Source organism: Oncorhynchus clarkii, chromosome 19 (assembly GCF_045791955.1).
Source record: "Oncorhynchus clarkii lewisi isolate Uvic-CL-2024 chromosome 19, UVic_Ocla_1.0, whole genome shotgun sequence".
Taxonomy (NCBI): Eukaryota; Metazoa; Chordata; class Actinopteri; order Salmoniformes; family Salmonidae; genus Oncorhynchus; species Oncorhynchus clarkii.
The window spans coordinates 51,339,520-51,358,711 of record NC_092165.1 but is presented as its reverse complement, the minus strand read 5'-3'; the positions used below and the strand labels follow the sequence as shown (position 1 = coordinate 51,358,711).

The window sequence follows — 19,192 nt, the reverse complement described above, 5'->3', positions numbered from 1 at the left end:
TCTGGCTGTGCCGGGTGGAGATTATAACAGTACATGGCCAAGATGTTCAAACGTTCATAGATGACCAGCAGGGTCAAATAGTAATAATCACAGTGGTTGTCGAGGGTGCAACAGTTCAGCACTTCAGAAGTTGTTCAATTTAAATATTCAAACATTTAAATTGAACAACAATTCCATGTGAATCCGATAACTCTGATGTGTAGACTTTACACTGTAGAGTTTATGTCATCTTATCATTGATGAGAATGTCTCAGATGACAACCGAATTGACATCATATTCATTAAGTACCACTTCATTTGTTCAATTGGTCGGATTACCAGAATATAATTTATTTCCCCCCACCTTCTGATGTTCCCAGAATCTCTATGTAAACCAAGGGGTTTTCAAATTTCACATCAGTAGGTTAGAGAGAGGAAAACAGGGGGAAGAGGTATTTATGACTGTCATAAACCTACCCCCCAAACCTACCCCCAGGCCAACGTCATGACAGAGTTGACAGAGTTGCAGCGATGAGACAAGACTGTAACTACCAATTGGATACCCGAAAATCTCAAGGGAAGCCAGTTTGGATTTGGCGTCACTCCTATCAAATCCCGGGCTCTTTCCCGGGCTCTTTCACAACCGGCCGTGATCTGGAGTCCGGCGGCGCACAATTGGCCCAGTGTCGTCTAGGTTAGGGTTTGGACGGGGGGGTAAGCCGTCATTGTAAAATAAGATTATGTTCTGAACGGACTTGCCTAGTTAAATAAAATAAAACAAAGGTATAGTTGAATTCATTCTGCCACTGTGTCTTCTTATTGTCCTGGCCTTTAGGCCTATGTCACACGGCATGAGGGGAGGGGGAGCTATGCCAGTGATTGTACCACGCACCGCTACGGTTCTAAACTGGATTTTCCAGCAGGGCTATCCAGCAAATTAGCACAGCCACTGAATTGTTTATTTATCTAGGCAAGTCAGCTAAGAACAATTTCTTATTTACAATGACGGCCTACGCAGGCCAACCCATAACCCGGACGACACTGGGCCAATTGTGGGCCACCCTATAGGAGAGGAGTGGACCAACAGTCTGATCAACTCTATGCGAAGATGTGGCAGGCTGCATGAGGCAAATGGTGGTCCCACCAGATACTGACTGGTTTTCTGATCCACATCCCTACCTGTTGTAAAAGGAGTCTGTGTCTAACAGATGCATATCTGTATTCGCAGTCATGTGACATCCATAGATTAGGGCCTAACTCATTTATTTCAATTGACTGATTTCCTTATGTGAACTGTAGTTCAGTGAAATCTTTGGAATTGTGTTTATTAAAAAAAAGTTGCATTTATATTTTTTGTTCAGTGTAAATTACAGCAGCTTTTGGCACGTTTTGTTATTTCAGTATAACAAACAAGTTGTCTCTTTTACAATGGGGGTCGATTGAAAATGTTTATCCCCAATTTGCGGGCGTGGTCGAGAGGTATTCCTTATTATTACGTGAATATCAACTTGGGAGTATTTGTGTAACCATGTAAACAACTAAACATTTGAAAAGTAGTGACCTGTTGATTTTGATTGACCGCAGCTTGAATAAATTCAACAATTGGAACAGCAGATGTCGCCAAATAGCATTAATTTCACAAATCTACAAAATCTCAATAATGGCTCAGTATGTTTGAACACACCAATGAAAAGGGTCTACCCTTTAAGTGTGTCCTCATTGTGGGTTTGACAATTTCAGACATGGCTTGGATGAGCTGAAAATAACTTTCTGTAAATAACAGACAGGATAGACACCAGAAGATGGAATGTGTGTTTCTTTATTTCGCCCAAGTCACTCAGAGCAAAACAATTCACCTGGCCATGTACTGCGATCCATTTGGAAGGGTCTATCCCAGAGCATCCACGAAGCAGGACCCAGATATTCCACACCTCCTTAACAGCACAGGTCAGCTAATCCCTGAGACAACAATTACGTCAGCTGGCCAGAGCAACACACACATTAATTCACTCGCGCAAATATATTCTGAAAGCATGCACACTCACGCAAATACATACGCACACACAGCATGGGTGTGTACAAGCAGTTGCCGAGAAGCAGGAACACACACGCACGCACGTCAGTCACCCAGAGGGGTGGACTCAGCTTGGAGTGGCATGGTGTTCTGTCTGGAAATAAATCCAGCCGCCTTAAGAGGACAGTGGAGAAACCCTGTCAAGCATACAGGCTTCATGCTGCATGTCAGTAGTACACAGCGGCTTCCTCCCTTCCATCTGCACTCATCTCAACGTATGTGATTGGGGATAGACGTAGTTCTTTCTGATCAGTGCCAATTCAATAAAGGAAACAAGGAGAGAAAGCCACTTTAGACTGTTAGGATGCACCAAGTCTCCCTTCAGAACAGGGCCTGTATTCATAAGGAGTTCCATAGTAGAAGTGCTGATCTAGGATCAGGTTAACCCCGGTCCATGTAAACTTAATCAATTGCCTATGAGCTAAAAGATAACTGATCCTAGATTATTACTCCTACTCCGAGAAGCTTTATGAATATGGGCCCAGGTAAAGAGATCATATGGGCTGTTCTGCAGAGAAAGTACATCTAAATAACACAAACTTGTTTGGCTGATATATCATACTTAATTTGCAGATGCTTTTATCCAAAGCGCCTTGTATGTATCCCATGCAATAATCATTCAAACACACAACTTAAGCGCCTAATGTATGTATGACTCAATGATATGATAGGATGCAGGCAGTATACGGAGAGTGAGGAGGTTATGAGAAGAATACATGCTCATGTTAAGGGTTAAAAAAAAGTTTCTCTTTCACAATACAGACATAACAGAGAAACACTCCCTGTGGTAGTCATCAACCATTTCATAGTATTCAAACTGAAGACGACCACATTACAGTGCATTATGTGTACAGGCCAGACTGAGGAAGAATCATCACACAACACTGAGCTAACACATTTAAATTCCCTTTTCTACTGCTTAGCTAGACACATGAGATAAATGCCTGTATGCCACCAGCTCTAAAAGCAGGTTAACATGAAAACAGTCAGATATCAAACAAAAGCTTTCCCTTGACGAAAGAAACAGAACGTTATGGCTGAAATGGTGAAACTGAGGAATGTTTGTTTTGTGCGTGTATCCTGGGATATCCTGGGACAGAATGGAATAACTATGGACACCAGATATGTATATATGTAATGCTCAACAGGGAGTGGATGTGTGACGTGTATGTGATCAGTGTCTGGACCTTAACACACCTGACAAACACACACGTCAAAGGAAAAAACACATGGGGGCATTTTGGATATTCAGATAGCATATTTCTATGTAGAACAAATATGCCTCTGACATGTAGAGTAAGGAATCACGTTGGCTCTATTCGTGGTATTTCTATCTGCAACATTTGGCTACGGAACGTGGCCCTGGTTAAGGAAATAGGTCCCATATGATGAGTGAGATTATGAGATGAGCTCCACCTGATGGAATGAGAGAGTGTGTATGAGTGTGTGTGGATGTGTCAGGTCATAATGCTCAGAGAGAGGACAGGAGAAAGAGGAGCACAGGAGGAGAAAGAGGAGGCAGAGGACAGCTAAAAGCACGGAAGAGGAATAGGCTCAGCCCTGCCAGACACACTGCACCCAGCGTTTGCATTGCACCGGCAACACAATAAACAACACACCTAAAACCAGAATGATAAAAGACTTCACATGTTAGGGGATCTCTTTGTTAGAGTTAGCCGTTGGTCCCTAAAGTTGGCTCAGATCTGCAGCACCAGTCCTGCGGCAGAGATGTTGTCCCCTCCCCCTGCAGTCTGGTAAACATCTGTGCACACCAGGTTGGGTGCCACACAGATCTCATAGTCATCCTCGTCCCAGCAGCTGACAGGCCTGGTCTCCTCTAGAGGGATCCGCTGGCTGCCCTCCTGTCGGCTCACAGAGAATGACTCGTCCATGATGAGCCGCGCCTTGCTGGGGTCGATGTCCGGTGAGCCGCACACGTGGCGGTTGGCGGTAAGCGAGGCCTTGGCCACGGCCGACATGGTGTTCTTCCACTGGGAGCCACGCGTCACAATCATGGCCTGGAATGCCAACGTGTGCACGTGGAGCCTGGACAGCGGCCGGCCTTTAGCGCTAGCTGAATTAGCGTCCACGCCGCTATCCTCATTAGCATCGCGGTAGCGCTGGTTGACCAGGCGGTAGAGCTCCCTCATCTGGTCAAGGACGGTAGCAACGCGGGGGTTAGGGTCAGAGAGTACGGTGACGTTAGAGCCCCTCAACAGGCTGAGCAGGTTGGGCAGCTCCTGCTCGTTCATCCCCAGGGAGTCGGCATTGGGCAGGACCAGACGCAGCAGGTCCCCCATTAGACCCTCATCCACAAAGCTGGCCATCTCAAAATGGACGCCCGTCCGAGGGGAGGAGGAGGAGAGGAGATTGCCCAGCCGAGAGAGCAGGTTTTTCCTCTCACCTGAAGAGAGAGCGAAAGATAAATTAGCAAAAGTAGTTAAACCAGTCTGACATCACCAAGGCCTGTTGACACAACATTGAATGTACCCCAACACACAAACACTCCCGGTATGTGCTTTCCCACGCCGACTGAGGGCCAGTGGCCTGTGTGCCTGAGGCTACAGAGCTACTGTATAGAGGCAGGCATGTTAATCCCCTTTAATACCATCAGTCTGCACATCACTGGAAACCAACCCCTCAATAGCCTGCACTCCCCTCAATCTCACTCACAGCAACACAAACCACTAAAATACCAACAGTCTGTTACTCAATCGGAACCAGCACTGCTCTGAAAACACCTCCGAGCCAGTATCCACAATGCGTCTCAGAGTAGGAGTGCTGATTCAGGATCAGGTCCCCGTCAGTCCATGCAATCTTATTCATTTTGATCTAAAAGATCAAGCGGATCCTAGAACAACACTCCTACTCAAAGGCTTTGTGATTACGGGCCCAGGCCTCCCTATTGGAGACCGAGCTTAGTGGCGGACAAGGTGTTGAAGTAGCCCCTCACCCTGTTGGAAGGGGAAGCTGTCCATCATTTGGAGCCCACCCATCACCAGCAGGTCAGGATGGAAGTCCTGCAGCTTATCCTCAAAGTCCTCCAGTGACGCTAGGTATGGGTTATGGTCATCACTGTGGACTATGTACCTGGACACACACACACACAGGTTAGTGAAACAAGGCAACGGTCATAATGGACTATATTACAGGTACTTCAGGCCTCAAATTTCCCGGCATCGAGGCCCTTGTGTGGCCATAATTCCCCCTAAAAAAAAAATCTATGCCTTGCGGCCATTGCGCCGTTGGGCTGAATATAATAATGATTTCCCTTCGCTGACTTCCGAAGCACCTCTCACTCACATAGCGCTCTCAGATATCTAAATTCTTATTAGCCAATGCCCGTCACGTGATTGGGTCCTTCTCACATGACGGTAGGCTACAAATGAAGACAGACACATCGGGGATGCAACGGTGTGCTTCCTTCTTATCAAATTCCGAGGAGCATATTGTAGATGTCAGAAGAACGGTCCACATTTACTTTGTCAGCCAACAAGATGTGTAATGAACAGCAAAAGCCTGTCAATCTACTATCCCCCATAGTACAGAAGTTGACCTATTCTATTGGTCATCTTGTCGTTCTGTGCAATAAGTAAATATTTACAACATTTATAAAACCACTGTACATCAAAAAAAGCAAATGAGGTTGATGCAACAGATCAGAACGTTTTGCTTAATGTTGATAAGCTATTTCTTCACATTATAAACGCTGCAATGCGTCACGGCAGTAGGCTAGAAGCACAAATGTTCGAAAACGCAATTAGCCGGAAAACACCGTTCTCAAAAGTGTACTGCAAATGCAAGTGGTTTCATATGACAGATGAAAATCTCCTTCAGAAATGTAGAAAGAGGGAAGATCTAAAGATGCAACAACAAGCATGGGTTGTTAATATGACTAGGACTGTGTCTTTGGCTGCTGGACATCGAAAGAATGTTGAGAACGAGATAAATACTGGTTTCAATGGCATATGAAGACATTTGTATAAAAGAATCCCCTTAACATTCCTATGGTTGGGACAAGGTAAGACATACCCCATAAAATGACGAAAAGCGTCCATGTTTTAAACACTTAAGTTTATGCTTCAATAGTTTCAAAATGTTGACTGCCTCCGCTCAGATTGCAAGGTGGGGGACATTGCAGTGCGCAACAGGCCTTTCTCTCCTATCAGAACGAACACTGCCTCAAGTATAGACAGAATCAAGCCTTTAGATACACTATACAGTGCCTTTGGCAAGTATTCAGACCCCTTCACTTTTTCCACATTTTTTACACCACAGCCTTATTCTAAAATTGATTAAATAAATACAAATCCTCACTAATCTACACTCAATATCTCATAAATGACAAAGTGAAAACTGGTTTAGAAAAATAATACCTTTGTTTTTTTAATTAAAAAAACAAATACCTTATTTACTTAAGTATTCAGACCCTTTGCTATGATACTCGAAATTGGGCTCAGGTGCATCCTGTTCCCATTGATCATCCTCAAGGTGATCCTACAACTTGATTAGAGTTCACCTGTGGTAAATTCAATTGATTGGACATGATTTGGAAAGGCACACACACCGGTCTATAAGGTAACACAGGTGATAGTGCATGTCAGAGCAAAAACCAAGCCATGAGGTCAAAGGAATTATCTGTAGAGCTCAAAGACAAGACTATGTCGAGGCACAGATCTGGGGAAGGGTACCAAAGAATGTCTGCAGCATTGAAGGTCCCAAGAACACAGTGGCCTCCATCATTCTTAAATAGAAGAAGTTAGGAACCACCAAGACTCTTCCTAGAGCTGGCCACCCGGCCAAACTGAGCAATCAGGGGAGAAGGGCCTTGGTCAGGGAGATGACCAAGAACCCGATGTTCACTCTGACAGAGCTCCAGAGTTCCTCTGTAGAGATGGGAGAACCTTCCAGAAGGACAACCATCTCTGCAGCACTCCACCAATCAGGCCTTTATGGTAGAGTGGCCAGACGGAAGACACTCCTCAGTAAAAGGCACATGACAGTCCGCTTGGAGTTTGCTAAACGGCACCGAAAGGACTCTCAGACCATGAGAAATAAGATTCTCTAGTCTGATGAAACCAAGATTGAACTCTTTGGCCTGAATGCCAAGCATCACGTCTGGAGGAAACCTGGCACCATCCCAACGGTGAAACATGGTGGTTGCAGCATAATTTTGTGGGGATGTTTTTCAGAGGCAAGGACTGGGAGACTAGTCAGGATTGAAGCAAAGATGACCGGAGCAAAGTACAGAGAGATCCTTGATGAAAACTTTCTCCAGAGCGCTCAGGACCTCAGAATGGGGCGAAGGTTCACCTTCCAAAAGAACAACGACCCTAAGCACACAGACAACGGAGGAGTGGCTTCAGGACAAGTCTCTGAATGCCCTTGAGTGGCCCAGCCAGAGCCCTGATCAAACATCTCTGGAGAGACCTGAAAATAGCTGTACAGCAACGCTCCCCATCCAACCTGACAGAGCTGGAGGAGATCTGCAGAAAATAAATGGGAGAAACTCCCCAAATACAAGTGTGCCAAGCTTGTAGTGTCATACCCAAGAAGACTAGGCTGTAATCTCTGCCAAAGTACTGAGTAAAGGGTCTGAATACTTACGTAAATGTGATCAGTTCTTTATTTTTAATACATCTGCAAAAATGTATTAAAACCAGTTTTTGCTTTGTCATTATGGGGTATTGTGGTATTGTGGTATTGAATCCATTTTAGAATAAGACTAATGTAACAAAATGTGGAAAAAGTCAAGGGGTCTGAATACTTTCCGAATGCACTGTACATACAAAAGTATGTGGATACCCCTTTAAATGAGTGGATTCGGCTATTCCAGCCCCACCCACTACTGAGAGGTGTAAAACAAAATTGGAAACTCCATAGTCAAACATTGTCAGTAGAATAGCCTTACTGAAGAGCTCAGTAACTTTCAACGTGGCACAGTCATAAGATGCCACCATTCCAACAAGTCAGTTCCTCTATTTCTGCCCTGCTAGAGCTGCTCCAGTCAACTGTTAGTGTGTTACTGTGAAGAGGAAATGTCTACGAGCATCAACAGATCAGCCGCGAAGTGGTAGGCCTCACAAGCTCACAGAACGGGACCGCCGAGTGCTGAAGCGTGTAAAAATCGTCTGTCCTTGGTTGCAACACTCACTACCGAGTTCCAAACTGCCCCTGGAAGCAACTTCAGCACAAGGACTGTTCCGTCGGGAGCTTCATGAAATGGGTTTCCATGGCCGAGCAGCCGTTTAGCCTATTTAAATTCGGCTACATTTTTAGGCGCCTCATGTCGGCATCGGTCTGAACATGAAAGGCTGTAGCCAAAACGCATAGTCTATCAACAAACACTTCCATCTGTGGGCGAATAGTATCGTGATACCACGCTAAAAAATAAACAAACATTCTGTTCACCCCGTCTCCCAAACGCTTGTTCATGCTGTTTTCTAAACATTCTCCAAAAACCTGTCATTGAAATTCACACTTCTACTCAATACAACACATTGAATTTAACGTCAGTGTTCGGTAGAATACTGCATAGAATGGCTGATTTGCTCATACTTGCCAAGGCCTACCTGCAATTTGGCTGGAGGAAAATACGTCAGTGGAGGCTGCTGAAGGAAGGACAGCTCATAATAATAGCTGGAACAAGGAACAACGCAAATGGAATGGCATCAAACACATAGAAAGCCTGCGTTTGATACCATTCCACACATTCTGCATGAACTATTATCGCGAGCCCGTCCTTCCCAATTAAGGTGTCACCAACCTCCTGTGACATACATGCATAACGATCTGCATATCATTGTCAGTGAGGGGAAAACACTGCATGAAACCTTCTTTACTCTTCAGTTAACAGACACCCACTGTCTCCCTCACTCATAAAAACACAACACCCTCGCTCTCCCACAAACACACCCACTGTCTCCCTCACTCATAAAAACACAACACCCTCGCTCTCCCACAAACACACCCACTGTCTCCCTCACTCATAAAAACACAACACCCTCGCTCTCCCACAAACACACCCACTGTCTCCCTCACTCATAAAAACACAACACCCTCGCTCTCCCACAAACACACCCACTGTCTCCCTCACTCATAAAAACACAACACCCTCGCTCTCCCACAAACACACCCACTGTCTCCCTCACTCATAAAAACACAACACCCTCGCTCTCCCACAAACACACCCACTGTCTCCCTCACTCATAAAAACACAACACCCTCGCTCTCCCACAAACACACCCACTGTCTCCCTCACTCATAAAAACACAACACCCTCGCTCTCCCACAAACACACCCACTGTCTCCCTCACTCATAAAAACACAACACCCTCGCTCTCCCACAAACACACCCACTGTCTCCCTCACTCATAAAAACACAACACCCTCGCTCTCCCACAAACACACTCACTGTCTCCCTCACTCATAAAAACACAACACCCTCGCTCTCCCACAAACACACCCACTGTCTCCCTCACTCATAAAAACACAACACCCTCGCTCTCCCACAAACACACCCACTGTCTCCCTCACTCATAAAAACACAACACCCTCGCTCTCCCACAAACACACCCACTGTCTCCCTCACTCATAAAAACACAACACCCTCGCTCTCCCACAAACACACTCACAGTCTCCCTCACTCATAAAAACACAACACCCTCGCTCTCCCACAAACACACCCACTGTCTCCCTCACTCATAAAAACACAACACCCTCGCTCTCCCACAAACACACCCACTGTCTCCCTCACTCATAAAAACACAACACCCTCGCTCTCCCACAAACACACCCACTGTCTCCCTCACTCATAAAAACACAACACCCTCGCTCTCCCACAAACACACCCACTGTCTCCCTCACTCATAAAAACACAACACCCTCGCTCTCCCACAAACACACACACTGTCTCCCTCACTCATAAAAACACAACACCCTCGCTCTCCCACAAACACACCCACTGTCTCCCCCACTCATAAAAACACAACACCCTCGCTCTCCCACAAACACACCCACTGTCTCCCTCACTCATAAAAACACAACACCCTCGCTCTCCCACAAACACACCCACTGTCTCCCTCACTCATAAAAACACAACACCCTCGCTCTCCCACAAACACACACACTGTCTCCCTCACTCATAAAAACACAACACCCTCGCTCTCCCACAAACACACCCACTGTCTCCCTCACTCATAAAAACACAACACCCTCGCTCTCCCACAAACACACCCACTGTCTCCCTCACTCATAAAAACACAACACCCTCGCTCTCCCACAAACACACACACTGCTCCCTACTTGTAAAATGTTGGGCACCAAACAGAATTGAACAGAGCAGCAAAAGACCCTTTTCCTTTCTTCCTGTGTAAATCAAATGTGCCTAAAACTACTGTCAAGTTACCAGGTTGTTAGCTAGCTAGGTATCATGATTGAACAATGGTGTTTGTTATCAACCAATAATTAGCGACCCAGGATTAGTTTTAAACATGGTTTGTGAAATTATTTCAAATGCGTGCGAATCCTGATATAATGAAAAAACGCTCCCTCTGTTAATATGAGTCATATTCTTTTAACCGTTCAAGCAAGAGACAAGTCATTTTCTTTGCTGTAAAGCATGCCTTTCCCTCGCTGACACTCAGAGGCTGCATGACAATGAACTTGCAGTCTACTCAGACTGGTCTGTGCTCTCAGTTATAACAGGCCATGAAATAATACAAAGTATCAACATTGCTCGCTGCTCCAATTTAACAAAATGTACAAATCTAACAGAAGACTCATGAGGGTCAGGATCCCCGCTCGCCATAACAGTTAAATGATTTATAAAAATATGACTGAGGAATAGACGTACATGAAGAGCAGACGGAGAGAAGCAGGTGAGTGAGGGCTGGTAGGGGATGCTGAGGGAAGCAGGTGAGTGAGGGCTGGTAGGGGATGCTGAGAGCAGCAGGTGAGTGAGGGCTGGTAGGGGATGCTGAGAGCAGCAGGTGAGTGAGGGCTGGTAGGGGATGCTGAGAGCAGCAGGTGAGTGAGGGCTGGTGGGGGATGCTGAGGGAAGCAGGTGAGTGAGGGCTGGTGGGGGATGCTTAGAGAAGCAGGTGAGTGAGGGCTGGTGGGGGATGCTGAGAGAAGCAGGTGAGTGAGGGCTGGTAGGGGATGCTGAGGGAAGCAGGTTTTTTAGTGCAGTAATTTTGCAGCGTAACTGCAGTTACAGTGCAGTATAACTGCAGTTACAGTGCAGTATAACTGCAGTTACAGTGCATTACACTACAGTTATTCTGCAATTACTGTGTCCAAAATACCACTTTCAAAACTGCAATCTTTTTTTGTATGTATTTTAAAATGTTGGCATCATAAGTATCATGATGTTTTGGTACCGTGATATTACAGTGGTACCAGTATAAGATGCATCACTAGTAGGTCCACACATAGATATGCACACACACACACCTGTTGGGCAGACACACACCTGTTGGCCCTGCGGGCGGTGTACTGGCCCCAGGTGGCTCCAGATGGGTACTCCAGGATCAGATGGATATCAGGCTCCTCCACCACATTACCTGCAACTGGACAAACAGAGAGGGGGGTGAGAGGTGGGGGATGGAATCAAGGAGGGAGATGTTAGGCATGTAACTGTGATGAGTGTGTGTGTGTGTGTGTACACACCTGTGATGTGCTGGGACAATACATCAGCGAAGTCAGGGCTAAAGCTCCCCCCTAACAACACGTCGCAGCCCTCGGTTGCCATTCGACCAGCCATCACTGGGGCGTTGCCACCTATGGACCAGCGGTTGCCGGGCAACTCACGAGATGTCTCGACCAGCTGACTGAACAGGGTGTTGTTCATCACAAACCGCCTGAGAGAAGAGGTGGGGGAGGGAGGTACCAGAAAAAGGGCAGGTCAGAAGGTAGAAACATTACTGCTTAAAAAGCATTACAAAACCATACCCAGAAACTTTCTACAAGTGTGTATGTGTGTGTGTGTTGCATACATGGCCTCAGTATAATCAGATTAACCTACAGGATGAGTTTCATTATGGTTAGTAGAGCCCAGGCAGCACCTGTGTGTTGCATGACTCTGGGCCTTCCTCTTCTCTACATATCAGTATCAACCAGGGTTGGGGTCACTTGAGTTGAAGTCACCCAATTCAGGAAGAGATTTGAAAAGAAATTCAAACTTTTTAAATAGCTTCTCATTTTCAGTTTATTGAGAATTATATATATTTTTTAAATGATTGAATTGGAATTTCAGTTTACTTCCTGAAATGGACTGACTAATTCTAAGTGACCCCCAACCCGGGTATCATCAAGCCACAGTGCATCAGTATACACAGACTGACAGCTCCATGGTGAGAAAGGAACGCAGACTGTTTTCATTACAACTTAGTTTCACACACTGAGCACATAGCTATGCTACACTGCAACATCACAACTGAAAAAGGAGCTAGCATTGAGAGAAAACCAGAGCCACGTTTGGCAGCTAACTTGCTACTTGTTGGAACAATCCACATTTCAAACAATAAAACTGGACACCCTACCTCTGTTTTGGTAAAAATATGAGGGACGGGCCTGGAGAAAGGTAGGTATAACCACTCAAAGGACTGATCATTGCAAACATATTTTGAGGCTAAACAGTGTTGGTTTACATTTACAATGTTTACAAACATTGAAGTAAAATGGGATTATATTTTGGTTTCTGTTGAGGTGTGACCGTTGAACCTAGCTCTGTCAAATTGGTTGTTGGCCAATGCTAGACAGCCATTTTCAAGTCTGCCATAGATTTTCAAGTAGATTTAAGTCAAAACTGTAACTCGGCCATATAGGAACATTCACCGTCTTGTTGGTAAATTACTCCAGTGTAGATTTGGCCTTTAGGTTATTGTCCTGATGAAAGGTGAATTAATCTCCCAGTGTCTGGTGGAAAACAGACTGAACCAGGTTTTCCTCTTATCTTGAAAAGCTCTCCAGTCCTTAATGATTACAAGCATATGTAACCGATGTGAAATGGCTAGCTAGTTAGCGGTGGTGCGCGCTAATAGCGTTTCAGTCGGTGACGTCACTAGCTCTGAGACCTTGAAGTAGTTGTTCCCCTTGCTCTGAGACCTTGAAGTAGTTGTTCCCCTTGCTCTGAGACCTTGAAGTAGTTGTTCCCCTTGCTCTGAGACCATGAAGTAGTTGTTCCCCTTGCTCTGAGACCATGAAGTAGTAGTTCCCCTTGCTCTGAGACCATGAAGTAGTAGTTCCCCTTGCTCTGCGAGGGCTGCGGCTTTTGTGGAGCGATGGGTAACGATGCTTCGATGGTGTCAGTTGTTGATGTGTGCAGAGGGAGCCCAGGTAGGTGCTAGGAGAGGAACGGAAGCTATACTGTTACCCATAACATGATGCAGCCACCACTATGGTTAAAAATATGGAGAGTGGTACTCAGTAATGTGTTGTATTGAATTTACCCCAAGCATAACACTTGTAGTCATGACAAAAAAAAAAAAATCAGTATTCATTTAGTGTCTTGTTGCAAACAGGATGCATGTTTTGGAATATTTAAAAAAAATCCTGTACAGGCTTCGTTCTTTTCACTGTGTCAATTAGGTTAGCATTGTGGAGTAACTACACTGAACAACAAAAAACATGTTGTGTTGGTCCCATGAGCTGAAATAAAAGATCCCAGAAATGTTTCATATGCATAAAAAGCATAGTTCTCTCAAATGTTGTGTACAAATTTGTTTACATCCCAGTTAGTGAGCATTTCTTCTTTGCCAAGATAATCCATCCACCTGACAGGTGTGGTATTTCAAGAAGCTGATTAAACAGCATGATCATTACACAGGTGCACCTTGTGCTAAGGATAATAAAAGGCCACTATAATGTGCAGTTGTCACAACACAATGCCACAGATGTCTCAAGTTGAGGAAGCGTGCAATTGGCATGCTGGCTGCAGGAATGTCCACCAAAGCTGTTGCCAGAGAATTTAATGTTAATTTCTCTTCCATGAGCCACCTCCATGTCATTTTAGAGAATTTGGTAGTCCGTGTAACCATGCCAGCCCAGGACCTCCACATCACGGTTCTTCACCTGCGGGAACATCTAGCCACCCGGACAGCTGATGAAACTGCAGGTTTGCACAATGGCCACTGGCTCACCTTCGATGGCCACTGGCACGCTGGAGAAATGTGCTTTTCACGGATGAATCCCGGTTTCAACTATACCGGGCAGATGGCAGACAGCGTGTATGGTGTTGTGTGCACGAGCGGTTTGCTGATGTCAACGTTGTGAACAGAGTGCCCCATGGTGGCGGTGGTATGCGCATGCATAAGCTACTTACAACCAACACAATTTCATTTTATTGATAGAATTTTGAATGCACAGAGATACGGTGACGAGATCCTGAGGCCAATTTTCGTGCCATTCATTCTCCGCCATCACCTCCGGTTTCAGCTTGGTAATGCACGGCCCATGTCACAAAGGTCTGTACACAATTCCTAGAACCTGAAAATGTCCCAGTTCTTCCATGGCTTACGCACCCAGACATGTCACCCATTGAGCATGTGTGGGATGCTCTGGATCGACAGCGTGTTCCAGTTGCCGCCAATATCCAGCAACTTCACACAGCCTTTGAAAAGGAGCAGGACAACATTCCACGTGCCACAATAAACAGCCTGATCACCTCTATGTAAAGGAGATGTGTTGCGCTGCATGAGGAAAATGGTGGTCACACCAGATACTGACTGGTTTCTGATCCACACCCGTATTATTATTTATTTTTATGTATCTGTGACCAACAGATGCATATCTGTATGTCCAGTCATGTGAAATCCATAGATTAGGACCTAATGCATTTATTTCCATTGACTGATTTCCTTTTATGAACTGTAACTCAGTAAAACCTTAAATTGTTGTGTTTATATTTTTGTTAATTGTACAATGTTGTTGATCCATCCTCAGTTTTCTCCTATCACAGCCATTAAACTAACTGTTTTGAAGTCACCATTGGCCTTATGGTGAAATCCCTGAGTGGTTTCCTTCCTCTACGGCAACATTTAGGAAGGACGCCTGTATCTTTGTAGTGAATAGGTATATTGATACACCATCTGAAGTGTAATTAATAACTTCATCATGCTCAAAGAGATATTCAATGTCTTCCTTTTTACCCCTCTACCAATAGGTGCCCTTCTTTGTGAGGCACTGGAAAACCTCCCTGGTCTTTGTGTTTGAATCTGTTTGAAATTCACTGCTCAACTGAGGGACCTTACAGATGATTGTATGTGTGGGGTACAGAGATGAGGTTGTCATTCAAGAATCATGTTAAACACTGGTATTGCACACAGAGTAAGTCCCTGCAAGTTATTAAGCACATTTTACTGCTGAATCTATTTAGGCTTTCCATAACAAAGGGCTTGAATACTCAGACCCAAGACATTTCAGCATTTCACTTTTAATTCATTTATAAAAATGCCTAAGTACATAACTCCACTTTGACATTATGGGATATTGTGTGTAGTCCATTGACACAAAATCTAAATGTATAACTTTCTGAAGGCATTGTATGTATCATTAATGTAGCAACTGCAGACTGCCCCTTTAAACAGAAATGGATGATAACTGGAGTCCAAGCCAAAGACTGTTGATATGAGAAGGTGTGAGAGGAACGGCGTTAGACTATTAATTATGATTAATGCCTTAGTCTACAAGGTGTGGTAGCGTATCAGGATCTTGACTGAGTGTGTACCCTGCGAACACCATGTTGTTCCTCAACTAGAAATATCCCCCCCTGGTCTCTTAGTTTCACACACGCGCGTGTTTCTAAACGCCTTTGCCTTCTAACTTTGTCCTTCAGTTATTTAACACCACACAGTGCTTGGCCACTCACTCTGCAGCGGCTCCCGGGACGAAGAAGTAAGCGAAGCTCTGTGCCAGCTGATCAGCGTTCTCTATGTAGTCATGATGGAGAGGCTGGTTTGTGGGTGGCAGGCCGATCTTATTCAGCAACCTCACCCCGTCCACGAGGATGTCTACACAACCCCCTAAACCTGGAGGGAAAGGAGAAGGTAACAGTATTTAATACTGTAGAGAATCACAACACAACCCCCAAACCTGGAGACAGAGAGAGGAAGGTAACAGTATTTGGGAGGGAACATAATTCGATGCCCCCTGCACAACAGTCCCCAATCCCTGCAGTGAGCTCACTATGTCAGCACCCCCCCTTGCCAAAACACAATCATTACTGCAAAGTCACTCATAAGTGACTCATGTATACTCACGTAGCGTAAATGCACTCATGTAACTAACTGTGTATAACAAAAGGCTTGTGCAAGGTACAGGAATCACTGATATTGAATTAAACAGTTGTGCAACAGCATTATATTCAAGGTTCAGAGAAATAGGGATGTGCAATACTGAGTATATGAGGGGTGAGATTATGTCTGGCCTATGCCATGATGTCTCCCATTCCTGTTGGGCTGTATAACCGCCTAGCGGGCACTGGACCGTCCACAACAGCTGGGCTTTCCAGAGGTTGGTGCAGTCTGCCCAACGCATCACCGGGGGCGCACTTCCTGCTCTCCAGAACACCTACTGCACCCGATGTCACAGGAAGGCCAAAAAGATAATCAAGGGCATCAAACACCCAAGCCACGGCCTGTTCACCACGCTATCATCCAGAAGGCGAGGTCAGTACAGGTGCATCAATACTGGGACCGAGAGACTGAAAAACAGCTTCTATCTCAAAGTCTATCAGACTGTTAAATAGCCATCACTAGCCGGCCTCCACCCAGTTGCTGAACTTAGTCACTGTCACTAGCCGGCCACCACACTGTTACTCAACTCTGCACCTTAGAGGCCCTATGTACATAGACATGGAACACTGGTCACTCTAATAATGTATACATACTGTTTTACTAATTTCATATGTATATACTGTATTCTAGTCAATGCCATCCTATTTAACTATTGCAGTACATATACTATTCTATCCTATGTATTATGAAGATATATTACATATTCTATCCACATACTGTCCATAATGTCTATATATCCCATCACACACACACAAACATTTATACTCTGGACTCCAACATTACGCATCCTAATATTTCTATATTTCCATTATTTTACTTTTAGATGTGTGTATTGTTGTGATATAGATATTAGTGCACTGCTGGAGCTAGAAAAACAAGCATTTTTGCTACACCCGCAATAACATTGCTAAATATTTGTTTGCGACCCATAAATGTGTGTGATCTTGTCTCTAATCTCTACATTACTCCTTGGACCCAGATTCGTGTCCAGATCTCCACAACCTTTACTCAGTCTAGCCATGTGTCTGCAGAGATAACTGGGTGGGTCAGTATGTTGGTAGATACTAGGACAAGTTAACAGTGGCTTTTGGTGCCAGAATGCAGAAAAACTGGTAACACTCGTGACAGTTACAAAACTGGATGCCTTTAGTAGTCTCCAAATACCTCAGGGTTCTCTCGTGTGTAGTGTGTGTAAAGGAGTTTTTATGCCTAAATGCAGAGATAACACATGCTTGTTGCCCCATAGTCCACAAAGAGGGTATATACTGATAGCTGTTCATCACTGGTTAATGGAAAACTAGTTAGGCCTAAACCAACGACAACTAACTACATTTCCCCAATACATCTACTATACAGTACTGGATTGGCAAATTAATGTAACAAAGAACAGTAAGAAACAAATGGGTCTGACTGACAATGATAAAACATTCCAGCTAGGCTACTTCCCTAATTATTATGGTACTTGGCTCACTAGCTAGCTAAAGCTAAATAAAACCACAATATTTGAAAACGGTTTCATAAAAAGATGGTGGTGCTTGCTTTACCAGATAGTTTTCATACCAATCCAGAACCCAATCCAGAACCCCATCCAAAATGCATTACCTCTCCTGCGCATCAAAGCAAGGTTACCTAAACCAGAGATAATACTAATATACGTGGCTAAATTGAGCTAGCTAACTGTTAGGCTTAGCTAGCTGGTTATACAGGATTCTCACCTATCGCCACCCTGGGTCTGGCGTTGTTAATCCCCACTTTGCTTTCAGCCCGCAGCAGGGAGGACAGCACTGTGTCCAACCGGTCATCCAGTCTTGAATCCCCGGGAGGTCGGAACCAGTACGCCAGCAGAACCACCGCAAGAGACACTGCCGTTCCATACTTCATGAATGAAAACCCGCTTCCTCGCTCCATGGCCAGCAGTGGCTGCGGACTCGCCAGAACTCCTAAAGCAGCAAGGACGAGAAGAGCGCTAACTTGGCTTGCAAACAAACTGTATTTAAAAGACAAGGATCCCCGGGATGGCAGATGAGTTGGTGGTTTCAAGCGAGTATGCAGCAGGGTCAACAGTAGCTGTGGAGGGGGAGTGACAACAATGCGGAAGTAGCTAGCTCGGGGCGGGCACATATTCTTCGGTCGTCACGAGTTACCACAGCCCTAAATCCCGCCCATTTCTACAATTTCCCTTCTTAACACGTGATTTTAAACCTAACACTGACCTTTAATCACACTGCTACATTTATGCATAACCCTAACCTTAAATTAAGACCAAAAATCACATGTTTGTTTTCATTAATTTTTATTATATAGCTATTTGTGGCTGTGTGGTAACTAGTGGAAACTAGATTCTTCGGCTTGCAGTTTGAGCTAGTCTCTACAGTGGGAGACTTTTGAGCTAGTTTGACAGTATTTCCAGGGATGGGAATAAATTACAATGACAAAATACAATTGCAAAATATCCTAAAAACCAATGTATGAAAATAAAATATAAGATACTTTTGCAAATGTAAAAATAAATGTTTTGTCACACCCGTGGTATTCGGTATGTTATAAACTGGGTGGTTCGATGCGTCGTGCGTGGGAACAGCCCTTAGCAGTAGTATATTGGCCAAATACCACACCCCCTCGTGCCTTACTGCTTAATTATAAACTGGGTGGTTCGAGCCCTGAATGCTGATTGGCTGACAGGCTGACTGGTTACATTGGTAACCAGTTTATAATAGTATTAAGGCACCTCAGGGTTTGTGGTATATGGCCAATAAACCATGGCTAAGGGCTGTATACAGGCACTCCACGTTGTGTTGTGTGAAAGAACCGCCCTTAGCCGTCGTATATTGGCCTTATTGCTTAA

General features: G+C 44.8%; 1 protein-coding gene across 1 annotated transcript; it reads right to left on the bottom strand.

The window, feature by feature from the left end:
- Window positions 1-1,782: 1,782 nt before the first annotated feature.
- Window positions 1,783-18,415, bottom strand: LOC139375357 (ADP-dependent glucokinase-like). Its single transcript, XM_071117060.1, has 6 exons — window positions 18,063-18,415; window positions 15,921-16,080; window positions 11,723-11,913; window positions 11,526-11,622; window positions 5,007-5,143; window positions 1,783-4,457 (listed from the first exon to the last, which is right to left on the bottom strand). The coding sequence occupies exons 1-6, from the start codon at window positions 18,253-18,255 to the stop codon at window positions 3,751-3,753; spliced, it is 1,485 nt and encodes a 494-aa protein (XP_070973161.1). The 5' UTR covers window positions 18,256-18,415; the 3' UTR covers window positions 1,783-3,750.
- Window positions 18,416-19,192: the final 777 nt, after the last annotated feature.